Genomic DNA, 17,973 nt, shown 5'->3' with positions numbered 1-17,973 from the left:
CTCTGAGGAAATCTCATTCCATGTGTTGTCCGGACTTTCTCACTCCCTGTTGCTAGGTCTACCTTGGCTCCAGACACACAAACCCGTATTGAACTGGCGATCCGGTGAAGTACTCCAATGGGGTCCAGACTGCCATAGGACCTGCCTGGTTCCGGTCCGCCCAGTTCGCCCTCTGCCTACTCCAGCTAATTTACCAGGTCTCCCGGCTCCTTACAGGCCCTATGCGGACGTCTTCGGTAAGAAGGAAGCAGAGACGTTGCCACCCCATAGGCCATATGACTGCCCGATCGACCTGGTACCTGGCACCACTCCTCCCCGTGGGCGTATCTACCCGTTGTCTGCAGCCGAGACCGGTGCCATGTCTGAGTACATTGAAGAGAATCTGGCTAGGGGATTTATCCGGAAATCTACCTCCCCGGCTGGAGCCGGATTCTTCTTTGTCAAAAAGAAAGACGGCTCGCTACGCCCCTGTATTGACTATAGAGGACTCAATCAGATCACGGTTAAAAATAAATACCCCCTTCCGCTCATCTCTGAGTTATTTGATCGTCTTAAAGGCGCCAGGATCTTCTCCAAGCTGGATCTACGTGGAGCTTATAACCTGGTCTGTATCCGTCAGGGAGACGAGTGGAAAACAGCATTTAATACCCGGGACGGACACTATGAGTACCGTGTGATTCCCTTCGGTCTCTGCAATGCTCCCGCCGTCTTCCAAGAACTGGTCAACGACATCTTCCGTGACCTTCTTTACTCCTGCGTGGTGGTATACCTGGACGACATCTTGGTCTTCTCTCCGGATCTTCCCACACACCGGAGGGATGTTCGTCAGGTCCTGCTTAGGCTCAGGCAGAACCACCTCTATGCTAAATACGAGAAGTGCCTTTTTGAGCAGACCTCTCTTCCTTTCCTGGGCTATGTTATCTCCCAGACAGGCTTGCGAATGGATCCCGAGAAGCTCTCTGCTGTCCTAAAGTGGTCCCGTCCCGAGGGCTTGAAGGCGATACAGCGATTCCTGGGCTTCACTAATTACTATCGTCTCTTCATTCCTCACTTTTCGTCACGGACTGCGCCCATATCTGCGCTCACCCGTAAGGGAGCAAATCCCAAGGTATGGTCATCCGAAGCTGAGGAGGCCTTCCTTTCCCTGAAACAAGCCTTCTCCTCTGCCCCTGTGCTGCATCGTCCGGACTGCAACAAACAGTTCTACCTGGAGGTTGATGCCTCCTCCTCTGGAGCCGGAGCGGTGCTCACCCAGAAGTCTTCCTCCGGGAGAATGGTAACCTGCGGCTTTTTCTCTAAAATCTTCTCCTCCTCTGAGCGCAATTACTCCATAGGAGACCGAGAACTGCTTGCCGTTAAATTGGCGCTGGAGGAGTGGCGTTACCTGCTTGAAGGGGCCCTATACCCGGTGATCATCTATACGGATCACAAGAACCTGGCATATCTCCAAAATGCCCAGAGACTTAATCCACGTCAAGCCCGGTGGTCTTTGTTCTTTGCCCGCTTCGATTTCATCCTTCATTTCCGCCCGGCGGACAAAAATGTCAAAGCTGATGCCTTGTCCCGATCCTTCCTGTCCTCCGACCAAGAGGAGGAGCCTATGCACATTATCGATCCCTCCAAGGTGATGAATGTGGCCCCCTTGGATTTGACTCGTCTTCCACCCGGCAAGACGTTCGTGGCGCCTCCAGACCGTGAGAGGGTTCTTCGCTGGGGTCATTCTTCTAAACTAGCTGGCCATGCCGGCCAAAAGAAGACCTTCCTACTCATTTCCCGGCATTACTGGTGGTCTACCCTGCGTAAGGATGTGGTAGACTTCGTCTCTGCCTGTTCATCTTGTGGCCGCAACAAAATTCCCAGACACTTACCAGCTGGTCATCTCCTGCCGCTTCCCATACCTGTTGCCCCGTGGCAACACATCGCTATGGACTTCATTACTGATCTTCCTGTCTCTGCCGGGTGTACTGTCATTTGGGTGGTCGCGGACCGCTTCTCTAAAATGGCCCACTTCATTCCCCTGCCTGGTCTTCCGTCTGCACCTGAGCTGGTTAAGGACTTTATTCGCCATATCTTCTGTCTCCATGGCCTACCCCTCCACATCGTGTCGGATCGAGGGGTTCAGTTTACCTCACGCTTCTGGAGAGCCACATGTAAACTGCTGGACGTCACCCTGGACTTCTCCTCCGCTTACCACCCTCAGTCCAATGGTCAAGTGGAGCGGATCAATCAGATCCTTACCAGCTATCTCCGGCACTTTGTTAATGCCCACCATTCTGATTGGGTGGACCTCCTTCCTTGGGCCGAGTTCTCTAATAATAACCACGAGAGCGAATCCTCTTCCAAGTCCCCGTTCTTTATTGTCTATGGCCAGCACCTCCGGATTCCGCTCCCTGTCTCCGTTTCTGTGGACAACCCTGCTGCGGAGTCTCTTGTCAGCGAATTTTCTACTATTTGGGAGAGTACCAGGTCCGCTCTTCTTCTGTCCTCTGAGCAGATGAAGAGATATGCTGATAAGAGACGTCTGGATCAGCCTCAATGCCGTCCGGGAGACAAGGTTTGGCTCTCGTCCAAACATGTGCGGCTCAAAGTACCCTCCTTCAAGTTGGGCCCTCGATTCATCAGTCCCTTCGAAGTCCTCAGGCAAATTAACCCTGTGGCCTACAAATTAAAACTCCCGGCCACCCTACGGATTCCCAACTCCTTCCACGTATCTCTCCTCAAACCCGTTGTCTTTAACTCTTTTTCCAATAATCCAGGTGCCCCTCCTGCTCCGGTTTCCGCTGATGACGTCTTTGAGGTAGAGAGTATTCTGGCCTCCAAGAGGGTAAGAGGAAAGACCTTTTTTCTGGTAGATTGGAAGGGGTTTGGTCCTGAGGAGAGAACTTGGGAACCCAGGGAGAACATCAACGCCCCGCTTCTCCTTGAAAAATTTCTTTCTGGCCAAAAAAAGAGGGGGCCTAAAGGGGGGGGTACTGTAGCATCGGCGTCTCTGCCCCGTACTAGGCAGAGACGCCGTCCCTCTCACCTCCCCGCTCCTGGCGCGGCGTCCTCCAGCGCTTCTCTCCCCGCTGCTTCCGGCACGCGCTCCTTTCCCGGCAGTGTGCTTAGAGCGCGCGCGCGCTCCCCCTCTCTTAAAGGGACCGCTCGCGCCGTCCTAAGGAGTCCCCGGCCAATTGCCGGAGGACTTCCCATATTTAAGGCACCTCCTCCAAAATGGAGGTGCTCGAGCAATGTTGTTGCAAAGCCTTCACTCTGCTTCAGCCCTCAGGTCCCGTTACCAGTTACCTGCCAGTCACCTGCCAGATTCCTGCCTGTTACCTGCCAGATTCCTGCTTGATTCCTGCCTGATATCCGTTTACCTGCTTGCAAGCCTGCGGTCCGACGGTCTGCTTTCCGACACCTGTCAGTCTGTCTATGGACCAGCCTGCCCGCTCACCTGGGAGCGCTCATCTGCTACCTGCCTGCTAGCCTACCTGGAGGCTCCGCCGTCACTTGCCGTGACCACCTGCCTGTCCAGAGACTCTTGCCTGCTCACCTGGGAGCGCTCACCTGCTACCTGTCTGCTAGCCTACCTGGAGGCTCTGCCGTCACTTGCCGTGACCACCTGCCCATCCAGAGACTCTCGCCCGCTCACCTGGGAGCGCTCACCAGCCACCTGCCTGCTGTCCTTCTACCCAGAGACTGTCCCTGTCACTTGCCGTGAGTACTCGTCCTTTTACCCAAAGACTGTCCCTGTCACTTGCCGTGACTACCTGCCCCTCTACCCAGGGACTGTCCCTGTCACTTGCCGTGACTACCTGCCCCTCTACCCAGAGACTGTCCCTGTCACTTGCCGTGACTACCTGCCCGTCTTCCCTGGGAGCCACCCGCTTCCTTACAAGGACTGCCCCCTTGTATAGTTGCACAGAGGTTCCACCTCCCAGACCAGTTACACCTTACAGTTTCACACAGCTTTTTGACTAAAAAGTGCAGAAGTTCTTGTCAGTAGCTAGTGCCAGGGCTGCTGATTTGGATACATATTGCATATTCCTATTTAATTAATTCGTTTTTTTGGCCCGGTGTGTTCACTTTCCATTTCATCACAAGGACTTTTCAGAATGTGGTCCCCTTATAAGATGTCAATCCTGAGGTTCAAGAGCCTGTATGCGGCCACCAGGTCATCCCCTGCAACATTTTGTGCCTCTGTTTGATATACATAGGCATTGATGGACTCTCGCTAAGACACTTTTCACACATTACTTACCATAGTTTCAATATTGCCAATGCATTCAAAGACATAATCGATTCCACCATAAGATTGTTCCATCAGCAGCTGTGCAATGGGTTTGTCAAAGTCTTGAGGGGCAATGCATTCAGTTGCACCAAGATCTTTAGCTTTTTCAAATTTAGCTTTCTTGATATCTATTCCAATGATACGAGAAGCTCCTGCTATCTTACAGGCCATGACAACTGCGAGTCCAACTCCACCTAATCCAAACACAGCACATGTAGATCCTGGTTTTACCTGAACAATATCAAAATAAATATCATTGCAAAAAGCTCAAGTTCAAAATGCTAATATTAAGGGTATATTCAGAGACGTTTTATTTATTGCAAAAATATCTCTGACTGTCCTGCATAGAGAAATTTCTGCCATACAATAAGGTTTTGATTCACCAAAGCAATTTCGCCAGCTTTCTGAAAAGTCCCAATTTTTTTTGTACAACTCAGATTTGTGCAAAATTTTAGTGACTTTAGTGGCTTTTTTACACCAGTTTTCCCCATCTCTGCCAAAATGGGCGGAGATGTGGCGGGGCGTGACTGGGGCGGATGCCATAGCTCGTAATTCATGACGAGATGTGGTTTTCCTTACGCCAGAAATCTTACTCCAGTCAGGCACTGCAATAAGATTTGTGGCAGGGCGCATGGGGGTGCAAGCCACTTGTCAGATAATCTTGATTCATTAAGAGGTGCGCATGATCTGTATGAGTCCTACACACCCCCCCTCCTAAATCGCTGGACTTGATGAACCGGGCAATGAGTAATGGAAATAAATAGATAAGACAGCTGCACCACACTGATTTCAGCAACCCCGGCTGATGATCTAACTGGGACCTACCAGGTCTCCCACTCAAAGATGTTGAGGTGAAGGATAGCACATGGACAGATTATGGTCTGTGGCTGTTTTCCCATATGCATGTCCTAGTTTAGTCCAATTCACAGTTCAAAGTCATTCATTTCAATGATTGGGTCCATGATATGAATAGACGGCACATGAATGGTAACCATGCTCCATACTTGTGTTGTACGTTTTAAGCATGGCTGTGTGAATTTGGTCTGAGTTTCATATACCTGATCTTTTGTTCCTGGAAAAGATGAGCCACTGCCTGAAGGTGTCTTCAGGTTATTTCCCTCTCGTCATTGAAATTAACATACACAGCTTCAATGAGCATTTTTCTGTCTCATATACTGATAACTTAATGGCTGTAAAAGTTGATCCATTATAATTATCAACAGATATAGCAAATTAGTCAGAGAGCCATAGGGTGGGATTTATCACAATTGGAATTTCATACATTAGTCTTGAACCTATAGACCATAGGAGAAAAGTGAGCCTAAATTATTAAGGGATGCACGATTAAAAAATTTGGTACATCTTTTGGGTGGACCGTGTACAAGCAAATGAAAATAATACCTATTTTCTGGTGCATATTATAGTACATTTCTTGGACTTTGGGAAGTCATACCCCCTCTTATTATGTTTTGCTCACTTTTTATAAAAAGAGAAAATTATTCAAAATTACCATTTCTGATAAATGTTATCACATTGTGACACCAGGGTGACCTAGAGGGGATGATAAATTCCATCCAGTTTATTTTACGATATAATTCTAGCTGTCGTATCTTCGTACCTCAGCAGTCTTTACAACAGATCCATATCCTGTAGTGAAACTGCATCCTATTAAGCAGACATTACCCAGTGGGGTCTCATCATCAATTTTTACGCAATTGATTTCATTTACAACTGTATATTCAGTAAATGTGCTGGTGTTCATGAAATGGTGAATTTGCTTTCCTTTGCAAGTAAATCTTGTTGTTCCATCAGACATCAAACCTAATGTTGTGGCCATGCTGGTAAGAGAGAATTGTAAGGGTGGTTGTAAGAGATATAAAAAATTAGACAACAAAGTTAATAGAATAGCTGCATTTGACAGGTTAACAGCCGTGGGTGGAGCTCCGCTTCACCCGCGGCTGGTACAGGGAGATGGTGGTTGATTATCACATCATCTGCCATCAAAGATGTGGGATTGACTTGCAAGTCCGCATCAAAGTCAGGGAGATGGCATATAACGCACCCTGTACGTCATACGTTGTTAAGGGGTTAATGGGAAATGATCAAAATACAGCTCCAAGTACACCATAGCAGTGTTTTCCCATTAATATCATTAGGAAATGTATTTAAAGAGTATTTTAAAGCCATTTTTAAGAATTTGCTTCTACATCCTTGTAAAAGATTCTGTGTCAACATACAATTAGAGTGCTGATTGGAGAAGGTTGGCACTCTAGAAGTAAGACTTGATGTATCAGATATTTATGCCATATTCTTTCGATATGCCATACATTTCTGAGAAGGTAATGCCCCATTCATTTTTATTGCAGTTCTCAGGAGTAGTTCAATCTAACAATGTGGTCTTTGGATTATAAAAGGTAAAGTGCATCCAGAAAAGGGGTGCGGCAGGCACAAAAGGACAAATTTGTGTGCAACAGTACTTGAAAACTTCTGTAAAAGAAATGGTGAATCAGACCTAGTGTATTGTGTCCACAGCTCATAAGCAGATCTACACTGACAAGCAAAAGGATAACAATGTTTTGAACTTTTGACTTTCAGGCTCCATATCTCACCATCTTCTACTGCTTCAAATATGAGACTACCATCATTTTATAGACAATCATCTTGGCTATCTCATACACAAATTTGACTTGGAACTATTTAGCACATGATTAGTTATGCAGATTCTTGTCATGTCACTGCATTGTTAATGTTTTGCTCCTGATAATGGAAAAATCTTTTTCTTCCTGTATACTGCAAATTACAACCTGTTCTCACATTCCTTAATAGCTCAGTGTGTTATTAGGTTGATTCCCAATCGAAAAGTCACTAGTTCGAATCGAGGAGCAGCCATGAAGAAGATTTCCCAAAAAAAGAGAAGCAGCAACAGCAGCATCCAGCTCATTGATAGCGGTCTCTCGGCCAAGAAAATTACCAAACTGCATCATGTGAGTGCCATGACAGTTGGAAGAATACGAAATGAAGTCTGTCCATCCATTCAAAAGCTAAGAGGTGGAAGTCCAAGCAAAATATCGGAATCAGCAAGTTGGCTCATTACATGGTCTATCAGTTCTGGAGCAACAAACACAGCATTGGAGGTGGCTCTTATGTTTTGTAATAGTGAGATCACAGACGATCGTGCAAGCACCATGCGACGCACATTACATAAGTCTGGAATGGTGGCCAGGAAAAAGGTGATGAAGCCTTGACTTCAATATCGTCATAAGAAGCGTTGGCTCGAGTTTGGATAAAAGTACGAAAAGTGGACATTAGAAGATTGGAAACGGGTGATTTGGAGCGATGAGACGAAAGTCAATAACTAGGCTGTGATGGGTGCAAATGGGTCTGGAAGAAACAAGGGAAAAAGGGGCTAACAGATAGCCATATTGAAGGAACTGTCAAGTTCGGTGGAGGAAGCCTGGTGATATGGGGTTGTTTGACAGCCAAAGGCGTTAGATACTTGACCAGGATGGATGGTGGTCCCAATGCTGAGCTATACGTGAGTATCCTAAAAGACAAGTTACTTCGTACACTCGAGTACTATGGGTATGAAAAGGATAACATAGTTTCCGGCACGATAACGACCCAAAGCATAAGTCGAGGTTGGTGAAGAAAAGGTTCAATGACAATGAACTAGAGGTGCTGGATTGGCCCCCACAGTCCCCAGACCTCAACCCAATTGAGCACTTGTGGGTAGAGTTGAAGAAATAGCTGTATACATACCCAAGTGGGTCGACTATTATGCACCAACTTTGGGAATGCGTAGAAGAGACCTGGGATCAGATTTCTGTTGGGACATGCTTGAATTTGATTGACAGCATGCCCAGAAGAATTCAGGCAGTGGTTGATTTACAAATTTAGATTTTTAGGAGCAAAACAGTAACAATGTAGTGACATGACGAGAATTTGCATGACTAATCATATGCTGAATAGTTGCAAGTCAAATTTATGTATAAGATAGCCAAGTTGATTGTCTATAAAATGATGGTAGTCTCATTTTTGAAGCAGTAGTGGATGTTGACATATGGTGCCTGAAAGTCAAAAGTTCGAAAAATGTTACCCTTTTGCTTTTCAGTGTATTTGCCTTTATGAGCCGACAGTCCTTTTATCTTCAATGGAATTAGCGAATATGACTGCAGAACAAGACTACACATGACATTCTCATTAGTTACTCTGAAGACCAAGTTTAGGAAGCAATTACATTCTCATTGAAAGATTAGAGAAATCAGATTTCATAATGAATTATGATTAAAACTTTTTACTAGTAGATAACAGTTCACAATGCTTCAGGAAAAGTTTTTACATAGATACAATATTTTAAAAAAAATTAATACACATATTCCACACTGAGTTCCAAACACTTTAACTGAACTAGATTGGGTTACAGGTGAACAAGTTTTTAAAAAAGCTGTACCAAGTTTGGAAATTATCCTCTATCCATGAAACCCCCAACAATCCCAAGAACAGGGCTTTGAAGAGCGGAGGTGCACATGCTCGACTTCCGCTCTATTCATTCTCAGAGGGACTGCCAGAGATAGCCAAGCACTGCGCTAAGCTGGTCTTCGGCACTCCCATTAAGGATGAATGGAGCAGAGGTACGACTGCTAGACCAGCACACAATTCAGACTGGGCTCTTCAGCCCAACGGTCAAAACACCAGTGAAGTTATCTATTATAAATTCCAAACTTAATGCAACCCCTTTACATGAATTAAATCCATAAAGAATTAACAATTACAGCAATGTATATATGTAGTTAATTAGGACCTATATAAACTTACTTTGAAAAACAGAAATTGCTTCTTGGGTCCTTGCAAGAGGGACATTGGTCACACTGACCCGCAAAAAGTGGGATAACCTTATCACCTGCAGAATAAAATATGATGTTGGTTGCCAAAATAGCAGGTAAAGTCCTTCAATATGTCCAGCTACAATCAGTTGTGGTAGATAGAAATGGATCTTATGCGTTACTGCTCCCAATTACAACCAACCTATGTAAACACGGGCTCTCCTGACAACACAGAAGCAAATTTTGAATGCAAGTTTAAAATGGTACTAAATATTGGATGGGCAATATGATAAAAAGGAGAGATGAGAGGATCTGAAAAAAATTTGAATTTCACCAGGAAATGCAATTCAAGGCAAAGTTATTCTCTGCTAATTGAATGTTCCCTTTCATGCTCTGGGGTCTCCCAAGACCCCGGAGCATAATAAAAGTAAGCTGTAAAAGAAAACAACTCATACTCACCTCATCAGCCACCTCTCTCGCTGCCCCCGCTGCTCCCTGCCCACTGTCCAGTCCTCTGTGCCTCCAACACATTGCATCTCTAGCCCGGTCTTCAATCCTTGCTGTGACTTCCAACCGTGAGTAGCCTCGCAATACCGGCAATGAATGGAGTTCATTGAAAGCCACAGCCTGGAGTAAACACCTAGACGTTGATAAGGGGCAATGGAGGCACAATGGAGCAGAAAGTGCGAGGGAGCAGTGGGGAGTGGCAGGAAAGGTGAATGATTTATAGATTAATACATATTACAAAGGTACATTTGAAGAAATATAGGGGGGTTGGCAGGCGTTAATGAATGTGGACAAAAAGATGATATTATCACTGAGCCCTGAAAAATGGCTCTTTGAACCAAGCAGCATAAATATGTATATATATGCCTATATACCAAAGTATTATGCAAATTGGATTTACGTGTCATAAAGATGTCATTTGTTTATTTTTCACATAAACTCATGGATAGTGTTGTGTCTCACGGCTCTTTGAATCAACTAAATCAATCTCAGACACCTGCAACTTACATTATTAAGCAGGCCACAGGCTTCAAGCAATATGGGAAAGAGAAAGGATTTCTCTGCTGCCAAAAAGTGTCAAATAGTACAATGCCTTGGACTAGATATGAAACATTAGATATTTCACGAAAACTTAAGCATGATCATCGTACTGTGAAGATGTTTGAGGCTGATACAGAGCACAGACGGGTTTGTGCAGAAAAAGGCATAATGAGACAGGTTTCTGCCAAACAAACTTATTGTATTAGGAGAGCAGCTGCTAAAATACCTTTACAAAGCAGCAAACAGATATTTGAAGCTGCTGGTGCCTATAGAGTTCCGCAAACCCCAAGGTACAGGACCCTCCAAAGGCTTGCAGTTCTGCATAAACCTACCACTCTGCCACCCCTAAACAGTGCTCACAAGCAGAAACGGTTGCAGTGGGTCCAGACACACATGAAGACTAATATTAAAACAGTCTTGTTTACTGATGAGTGCCGTGCAACCCTGGATGATCCAGATGGATGGAGTAGTGGATGGTTGATTGATAGCCAAAATGTCCCAACATGGCTGTGACGTTAGCAAAGAAGTGGTGGAGCATGTTTTGGGTCAGAACCATGGAGAGAGTTGATAGGCCCTTTTAGCGTCCTTGAAGGTGTAAAAATTACCTCGGGAAAGTTTATAGAGTTTTCAACTGACTACTTTCTTCCATGGTACTAAAAGAAGATCTGTGCAATCCATAGAAAAATCATCTTCATGCATGATAATGCACCATCTCATGCTGCAAAGAATACCTCTGCGTTATTGGCTGCTATGGGCATAAAAGAGGAGAAATCTATGGGTGGCCACCATCCTCCCCTGTCCTCAACCATATTGAGAACCTTTGGAGTATCCTTAAGCAAAAGATCTATGAGGGTGGGAGGCACATCAATACAGCAGCTCTGGGAGGCTATTCTGACATCCTGCAAAGAAATTCAAGCAGAAACTATCCAAAAACTCAAGTTCAAAAGATGCAAGAATTGTGAAGGTGTTATCAAAGAAAGGGTCCTATGTTAGCATGTAATTAGGCCTGTTAAGATGTTTTGATTTCAGTAAATTTGACCTATGAAATGCTGCAAATTCCACAAATTACCATTTTCAGTTGTTTTCATTCTATAAAATGCTTGGAAACTCTGTAATTTGCAGCAGTGCATTTTGAGTTTTTTTAGTTTTGAAAAAAATACTGTTATGATGATGTACAGTAATAATCATATAAACATTATACTGACTCATTCGCATCGATCATTTAGGGAAATCAGAGAAACATAGCATTTATTTGCATAGTAAATTGGAAAGTGGTGTATATGGATGTGTGTGTGTGTATATATATATATATATATATATATATATATATATATATATATATATACACTGCTCAAGAAAATAAAGGGAACACTCAAATAACACATCCTAGATCTGATTGAATGAAATATTCTCATTGAATACTTTGTTCTGTACAAAGTTGAATGTGCTGACAACAAAATCACACAAAAATCATCAATGGAAATCAAATTTATTAACCAATGGAGGCCTGGATTTGGAGTCACCCCCAAAATTAAAGTGGAAAAACACACTACAGGCTGATCCAACTTTGATGTAATGTCCTTAAAACAAGTCAAAATGAGGCCCAGTATTGTGTGTGGCCTCCACGTGCCTGTGTGACCTCCTTACAACGCCTGGGCAAGCTCCTGATGAGGTTGCGGATGGTCTCCTGTGGGATCTCCTCCCAGACCTGGACTAAAGCATCCGCCAACTCCTGGACAGTCTGTGGTGCAACGTGACGTTGGTGGATGGAGCGACATATGATGTCCCAGATGTGCTCGGATTCAGGTCTGAGGAACGGGCGGGCCAGTCCATAGCTTCAATGCCTTCATCTTGCAGGAACTGCTGACACACTCCTGCCACATGAGGTCTGGCATTGTCCTGCATTAGGAGGAACCCAGGGCCAACCGCACCAGCATATGGTCTCACAAGGGGTCTGAGGATCTCATCTCGGTACCTAATGGCAGTCAGGCTACCTCAGGTGAGCACATGGAGGGCTGTGCGGCCCTCCAAAGAAATGCCACCGCACACCATTACTGACCCACTGCCAAACCAGTCATGCTGAAGGATGTTGCAGGCAGCAGATCGCTCTCCACGGCGTCTCCAGACTCTGTCACGTCTGTCACATGTGCTCAGTGTGAACCTGCTTTTATCTGTGAAGAGCACAAGGCGCCAGTGGCGACTTTGCCAATCTTGGTGTTCTGTGGCAAATGCCAAGCGTCCTGCACGGTGTTGGGCTGTGAGCACAACCCCCATCTGTGGACGTCGGGCCCTCATGGAGTCGGTTTCTATCCGTTTGTGCAGATACATGCACATTTGTGGCCTGCTGGAGGTCATTTTGCAGGGCTCTGGCAGTGCTCCTCCTGTTCCTCCTAGCACAAAGGCGGAGGTAGCGGTCCTGCTGCTGGGTTGTTGCCCTCCTACGGCCCCCTCCACCTCTCCTGGTGTACTGGCCTGTCTCCTGGTAGCGCCTCCAGCCTCTGGACACTACGCTGACATACACAGCAAACCTTCTTGCCACAGCTCGCATTGATGTGCCATCCTGGATGAGCTGCACTAGCTGAGCAACTTCTGTGGGTTGTAGAGTCTGTCTCATGCTACCACGAGTGTGAAAGCACAACCAACATTCAAAAGTCACCAAAACATCAGCCAGAAAGCATTGGTACTGAGATGTGGTCTGCGGTCCCCACCTGCAGAACCACTCCTTTATTGAGGGTGTCTTGATAATTGCCAATAATTTCCATCTATTGTCTATTCCATTTGCACAACAGCATGTGAAATTGATTGTCAATCAGTGTTGCTTCCTAAGTGGACAGTTTGATTTCACAGAAGATTGATTTACTTGGAGTTATATTCTATTGTTTAAGTGTTTGAGCAGTGTATATATATATGTATATATGTAGCGCCCCGAGGGTTCGGCCGCTACAGGGGTATTGCACCTCTGCCAGAGGTGTGATATTCCACTCCCGGGTAAGGATGGAGTATGGACCAGGGCTCAGTTAGCTGCATACAGCACACACACCCCATTTCCGAGGGACAGCTCAACGGCGCTCCCACTAGACAGAAGTGCAGGCACGACCGACTATGTCCCTGTCTGGAGTGGGGAAGGGGGTGGAACACCCAGTGCTGTAGGGGCAGATAGGGGTTGGTTCCTGAGCGTAGGAAGGAGCCCATTGGTTGCTGGTCACCTGGGCACATGTTTCTAGAGGGAGGTATAAAAGGTGGGCACCATCTTAGTTCTGGGTCAGTTCAAGCAGGAGGAGGAGAGAGAGGAGTTCGGCCAGAGAGGGCTGACAGGGAGCTGTGGCTCAGTCTGGGCCCAGCTCCATGAGGCAGGCCTGAGGAGAGGGCCAGGAACAGAAAGGAACAAGAACAGAAAGGAACAGAAACAGAAAGGAACAGCAAAGAAAGAGAGGAAGAAACAGAAGGGCTCAGGAACAAGAAGGTGGAAGGGACCCTAAGAACCCACGAGAATCCAGGGTGAAGGGTCAGGCAGATTAAGGGTACCGGATCCCAAGTTGGTGGAGGAGAAACAACCCTCAGCCAAAGACCGGAGGTCGTGATCATTTATTGGTGCGACACCTCATCAAACCTGCTAGGAAGGCACCATATAGGACAGCGGAGGACGGGGCCCACGTTTAACCGCACAAGTCCACGGTAGCTGGACAAAAGTGGGTCACTGGTGAGGCAGGCCAGAGAAAGGAGAAAAGGGGGTCTTGAGCCATACTCCTGAGCTGTCTGGGAGTTGACCGAGCCCCTCACCTGGTGGACGCAGCACAGCTCGGGCAGTCATTCCCTGCAGAAGTGACTTGGATATTAACTGTGAGTAAAGACCCTGGACTGCAGTACGTTGTCTGTGTGCTTTTTCGCTCCTCCGGCATTACCGGTACTGGGACTCTCACCACCATCACTCCCACCATTCACTACACTGCCCTGGGGCCGCACTCTTCCCGTGGGGAGTCACACCATCCCAGCTGCGTACATCATCGGCCCCAGCGGTCTGCCCTGCAGCGGCGGTTCCTAATAACCGCAATCCACGGGTGGCGTAGTCGGACATCTCTTAAAACATCTAAAAGACTGCCATTGGTCTGACCACCCTGGACTACGGGACCGGGTCGCCACTACTACCCCCATCGTCTCCCTATCGCCCGGTTCCGAGTGCCCCACGGCCCAGGGGGCGAGTCATATACACTGCTCAAAAAAATAAAGGGAACACTCAAATAACACATCCTAGATCTGAATGAATGAAATATTCTCATTGAATACTTTGTTCTGTACAAAGTTGAATGTGCTGACAACAAAATCACACAAAAATCATCAATGGAAATCAAATTTATTAACCAATGGAGGCCATAATCATCAACATTAACAGAAATAAACACTTGACCTGGTACGGCCAATATGGTTTCTTACCTGATGGTTTACCTTCTCCTGCCTTACCCGAGGACCCCGTCCCCAAAATAAAAACGCTACATCCTGTTGTTCTTTGGATAAATTTTGGCCACAGTGGCCATTTTATTAACACACAACAATAACAATCAAAATATCAATAAAATAAATATATATATGGAGGGAGGGTTCTTGGAGCTAATAGATCTGGCTTTGAAATAAACTAGAAGAACTTGACCACCATGTTACCCTCAGCCGTGCACCACCAGCTCACGGGCACCAAACTTCCACAGTCTGTGAAAGACTAACCAACTAAAAGCTTCCAGGGTAAAACCCCATCCAGAGCCCAGAACCGACTGCCAGATCACCCCCACTCAATTTAAAACGACCTGGAATTTTTCCAATTCCTTCCACCGACAATTCAGTACCAACTCCAAGAACCACACCCCCCGCCAACCACGAACAGCCCTGAAACCTTAGGCTCGTGAGTGCCCGAAAACCACCAGTGCTCTTTCAATCCCCTCCTGTATCGCCAGGGCCCAGAGATCAATTCCAATAGCGTTTAGATGAACACCGTCCTCTAACCAGAAATTACCAACCCCAGATTCCAACTCAAAGTGCCTAACACTTATCCTACCATTCCTCGACACAAAGCTCGATATGGCCCTATTTAATTTCACTCTTGCCCTATTAATCCCTTTCACTGATCTGGCCGCCCGCCATTTCTGCCTAGGCACTATGTCTGACCACACAGTCAGAACCCCCGGAAAAGATGTCCACAACCTCAAAAATCAAAACGAATATCCTGAATTAACTCTCTAACAGTCCTAGCCCCCAAATCATTCCCTCCCATATGCATAATAAAATATCGGGTGTTCTGTCCAATCGAGCCGCTTTGTGAAATTTGGACATAACCCGACTCCATACCATCCCCCTAAAACCTAGCCAACGGATAACTACTTGTTCCCTCAGAAAACCCAATTCTCAGAAAACCCAATTGCCTACCATCACGCCTTACATCAGCACGCAGTGCCCCCCAATGCACAAACGAATGTCCGAAAATCCAGGCTAACAAGGGAACGCCACCTAAAAAGAATAATAACAAGCATATTCAACAACTCAAAATAATAAATTCCTGTGGTATTCAACGCCGAACATACGTCAAATAATGGTCCGAACTCCACCTGTCAATCCGCTTTATCACCTCAGCACCCAAACCTCGCCCATCAGCCTCTGACGCAGCGCCAATCCTTAAAGAATGTGAACCGTACACATCTGAACTAAGGCCCAAGTCTTGCACCCCCTTTTTAAGGACTGCTATAAACTGAAATCGGGACAGAAATGCACCGTTACAGTGGCATAAAAGTGGGCCAGATCTCCCCGACCACACCTGCCAATATGCCTCCAAGCACCTCCTTGGACATATCAAAGCCCCGTCTACTCTACCTAACAGATCTGTCTTTGCATGTCTGATCCAAAAATCGATGCCCCCAGCCCAGCAACTTACGTCTTCGGCTAATAAACCCCCTGCCCTATTCTTGCTGGGGGGCCACCATTTCACCTACTCTCATCGCCTCGAAAAAAGCTATGGAAAAAGTTAGTTTAAATAGAGCCGACTCGAAACTAGAACAACAAATCCTTTCCAATACAACACCTAGCCTTTCCAACATACTAAATGAAACTGGCCTACGCTTATCCAAAATCTTGCTACCTTTTTTAAAACCTTTTAATGCCTGCTTGACTAAAAAGGATTTTGTGACATCAGACCCTCCCTGAAATTTGAAACCGAATGCAAGCCCGGCAATAAATTTACTAACTCTAGATACCGACCACCCTAATTCTGCAGCCTTACCAACTAAAAAAAAAAGCGCCAATGTTCTATCCTCGTCACTCTCTACCACCCCCCAATGGGACACCCAGCTTTGCCATACTCGCCACGATGCCTCGTATAAAGACCAGGTTGACCTCGCAACTGACTCCTGAATCAATCTTCCAGCTCACCCGTAATCAGCTGCCACAACTGCGAAGGGCATTCCACTCCAGCGACTTCTGCCTCTGGTGACAGTGCCCGAAAACGCTCCCACTGAAAACGAGACAATGCATCCGCTATAGAATTTTGCACACCTGGCACATGTACCGCCGAAATCCACGCATTGAATTCCAGACAACGGAGTACCAGTTCCCTGACCAGTTTAATAACGGGAGGAGACAAAGCCGACAAACTATTAATCACCGCCACCACGCTCATATTATCGCAGTGGAACCTGACTCTCTGATTCGAGAAAAATTTGCCCCAAATTGAGACCGCGACTACGATTGGGAATAATTCAAAAAGAGCAAGATTCTTTGTAAGACCCCTCTCCTTCCACGAATCGGGCCATTTTCCAACGCTCCACTTTCCCTTACAATAGGCCCCGTAGCCAGCCCCGCCGGCAGCGTCCGTATAAATCTCGCAATCAAAGCTGTTCAAAAACTCCTGCTGAATCAATGACCTACCATTGTAATTGTCCAGAAAGCACTTCCATACCAACAAATCCTCCCTGTGATCTCTATTCAAATGAATAAAATGATGCGATGCCCGCACACCTGCTGTTGCCCTTGACAACCTGCGACAAAATATTCTGCCCATAGGCATAATCCTACATGCAAAGTTCAATCTCCCTAACAGCGATTGCAGCTCCTTCAATGTCACCTTGCGCAATTTACCGATTCGCTCAACCTCCTGCATGAGCAATGCTAATTTGTCCTCGGGCAACCGACATTCCATTCTTTCCGAATCGATCAATATTCCTAAAAAACTCAACACGGTACAAGGACTTTCAGTTTTTCTTTCACCAATGGAACACCAAAATGTTCTGCAACCCACACCATGGCTACTAACAAATTACCACAAACAAACGAATCTGGGGGACCTATGAACAAAAAGTCATCCAGGTAATGAATAACGGACTGCACACCTGCAACATCCCTAACCACCCACTCCAGAAAAGTACTGAAAGTCTCAAACAACGAACATTAAATCGAGCAACCCATAGGCAAACACCTATCTAGGTAATAACCTTTGTTCCAAAAACAACCCAATAACGGAATGCTAGCCGGGTGAACTGGAAGAAACCTGAAAGCCAATTCAATATTGTTTTTTGCTAACAATGACCCAGGCCCGTACCTGCGCACCCATGACACCGCCATATCAAATTATGTGTATTCTAGAGAACATAATTCTGGCGCTCTACCGTCATTGACCAAAAACCCCTTCGGGTACGACAAATGCTGAACCAAACGAAATTTATTCGGCTCCTTCTTGGGAACAACCCCCAAAGGAGAAATGATCACCCCTTCACCCAGCAAACTCACAAACGGTCCTGCCATACGCCCTAACTCCACCTCCTTTGACAACTTTACACTGACGACCTCTGGATGCAA

At 46.1% G+C, this 17,973-nt stretch overlaps 1 protein-coding gene across 1 annotated transcript in view; it reads right to left on the bottom strand.

The window, feature by feature from the left end:
- The window catches only part of LOC141153694 (alcohol dehydrogenase 1-like), a 52,704-nt gene that overhangs the window by 17,205 nt on the left and 17,526 nt on the right, over nucleotides 1-17,973 (bottom strand). The window contains exons 4-6 of the mRNA XM_073638745.1: nucleotides 9,089-9,173; nucleotides 5,892-6,111; nucleotides 4,244-4,504 (exon numbers count right to left, since the gene is read on the bottom strand). Coding sequence (XP_073494846.1) covers nucleotides 4,244-4,504; nucleotides 5,892-6,111; nucleotides 9,089-9,173 — 566 coding nt within the window. The remainder of the gene's footprint in view (nucleotides 1-4,243; nucleotides 4,505-5,891; nucleotides 6,112-9,088; nucleotides 9,174-17,973) is intronic.

Source organism: Phyllobates terribilis, unplaced genomic scaffold (assembly GCF_046119375.1).
Source record: "Phyllobates terribilis strain yellow unplaced genomic scaffold, ASM4611937v1 Scaffold_1__5_contigs__length_1240528914, whole genome shotgun sequence".
NCBI lineage: Eukaryota > Metazoa > Chordata > Amphibia > Anura > Dendrobatidae > Phyllobates > Phyllobates terribilis.
This window is presented reverse-complemented; position numbering and strand designations above follow the sequence as displayed.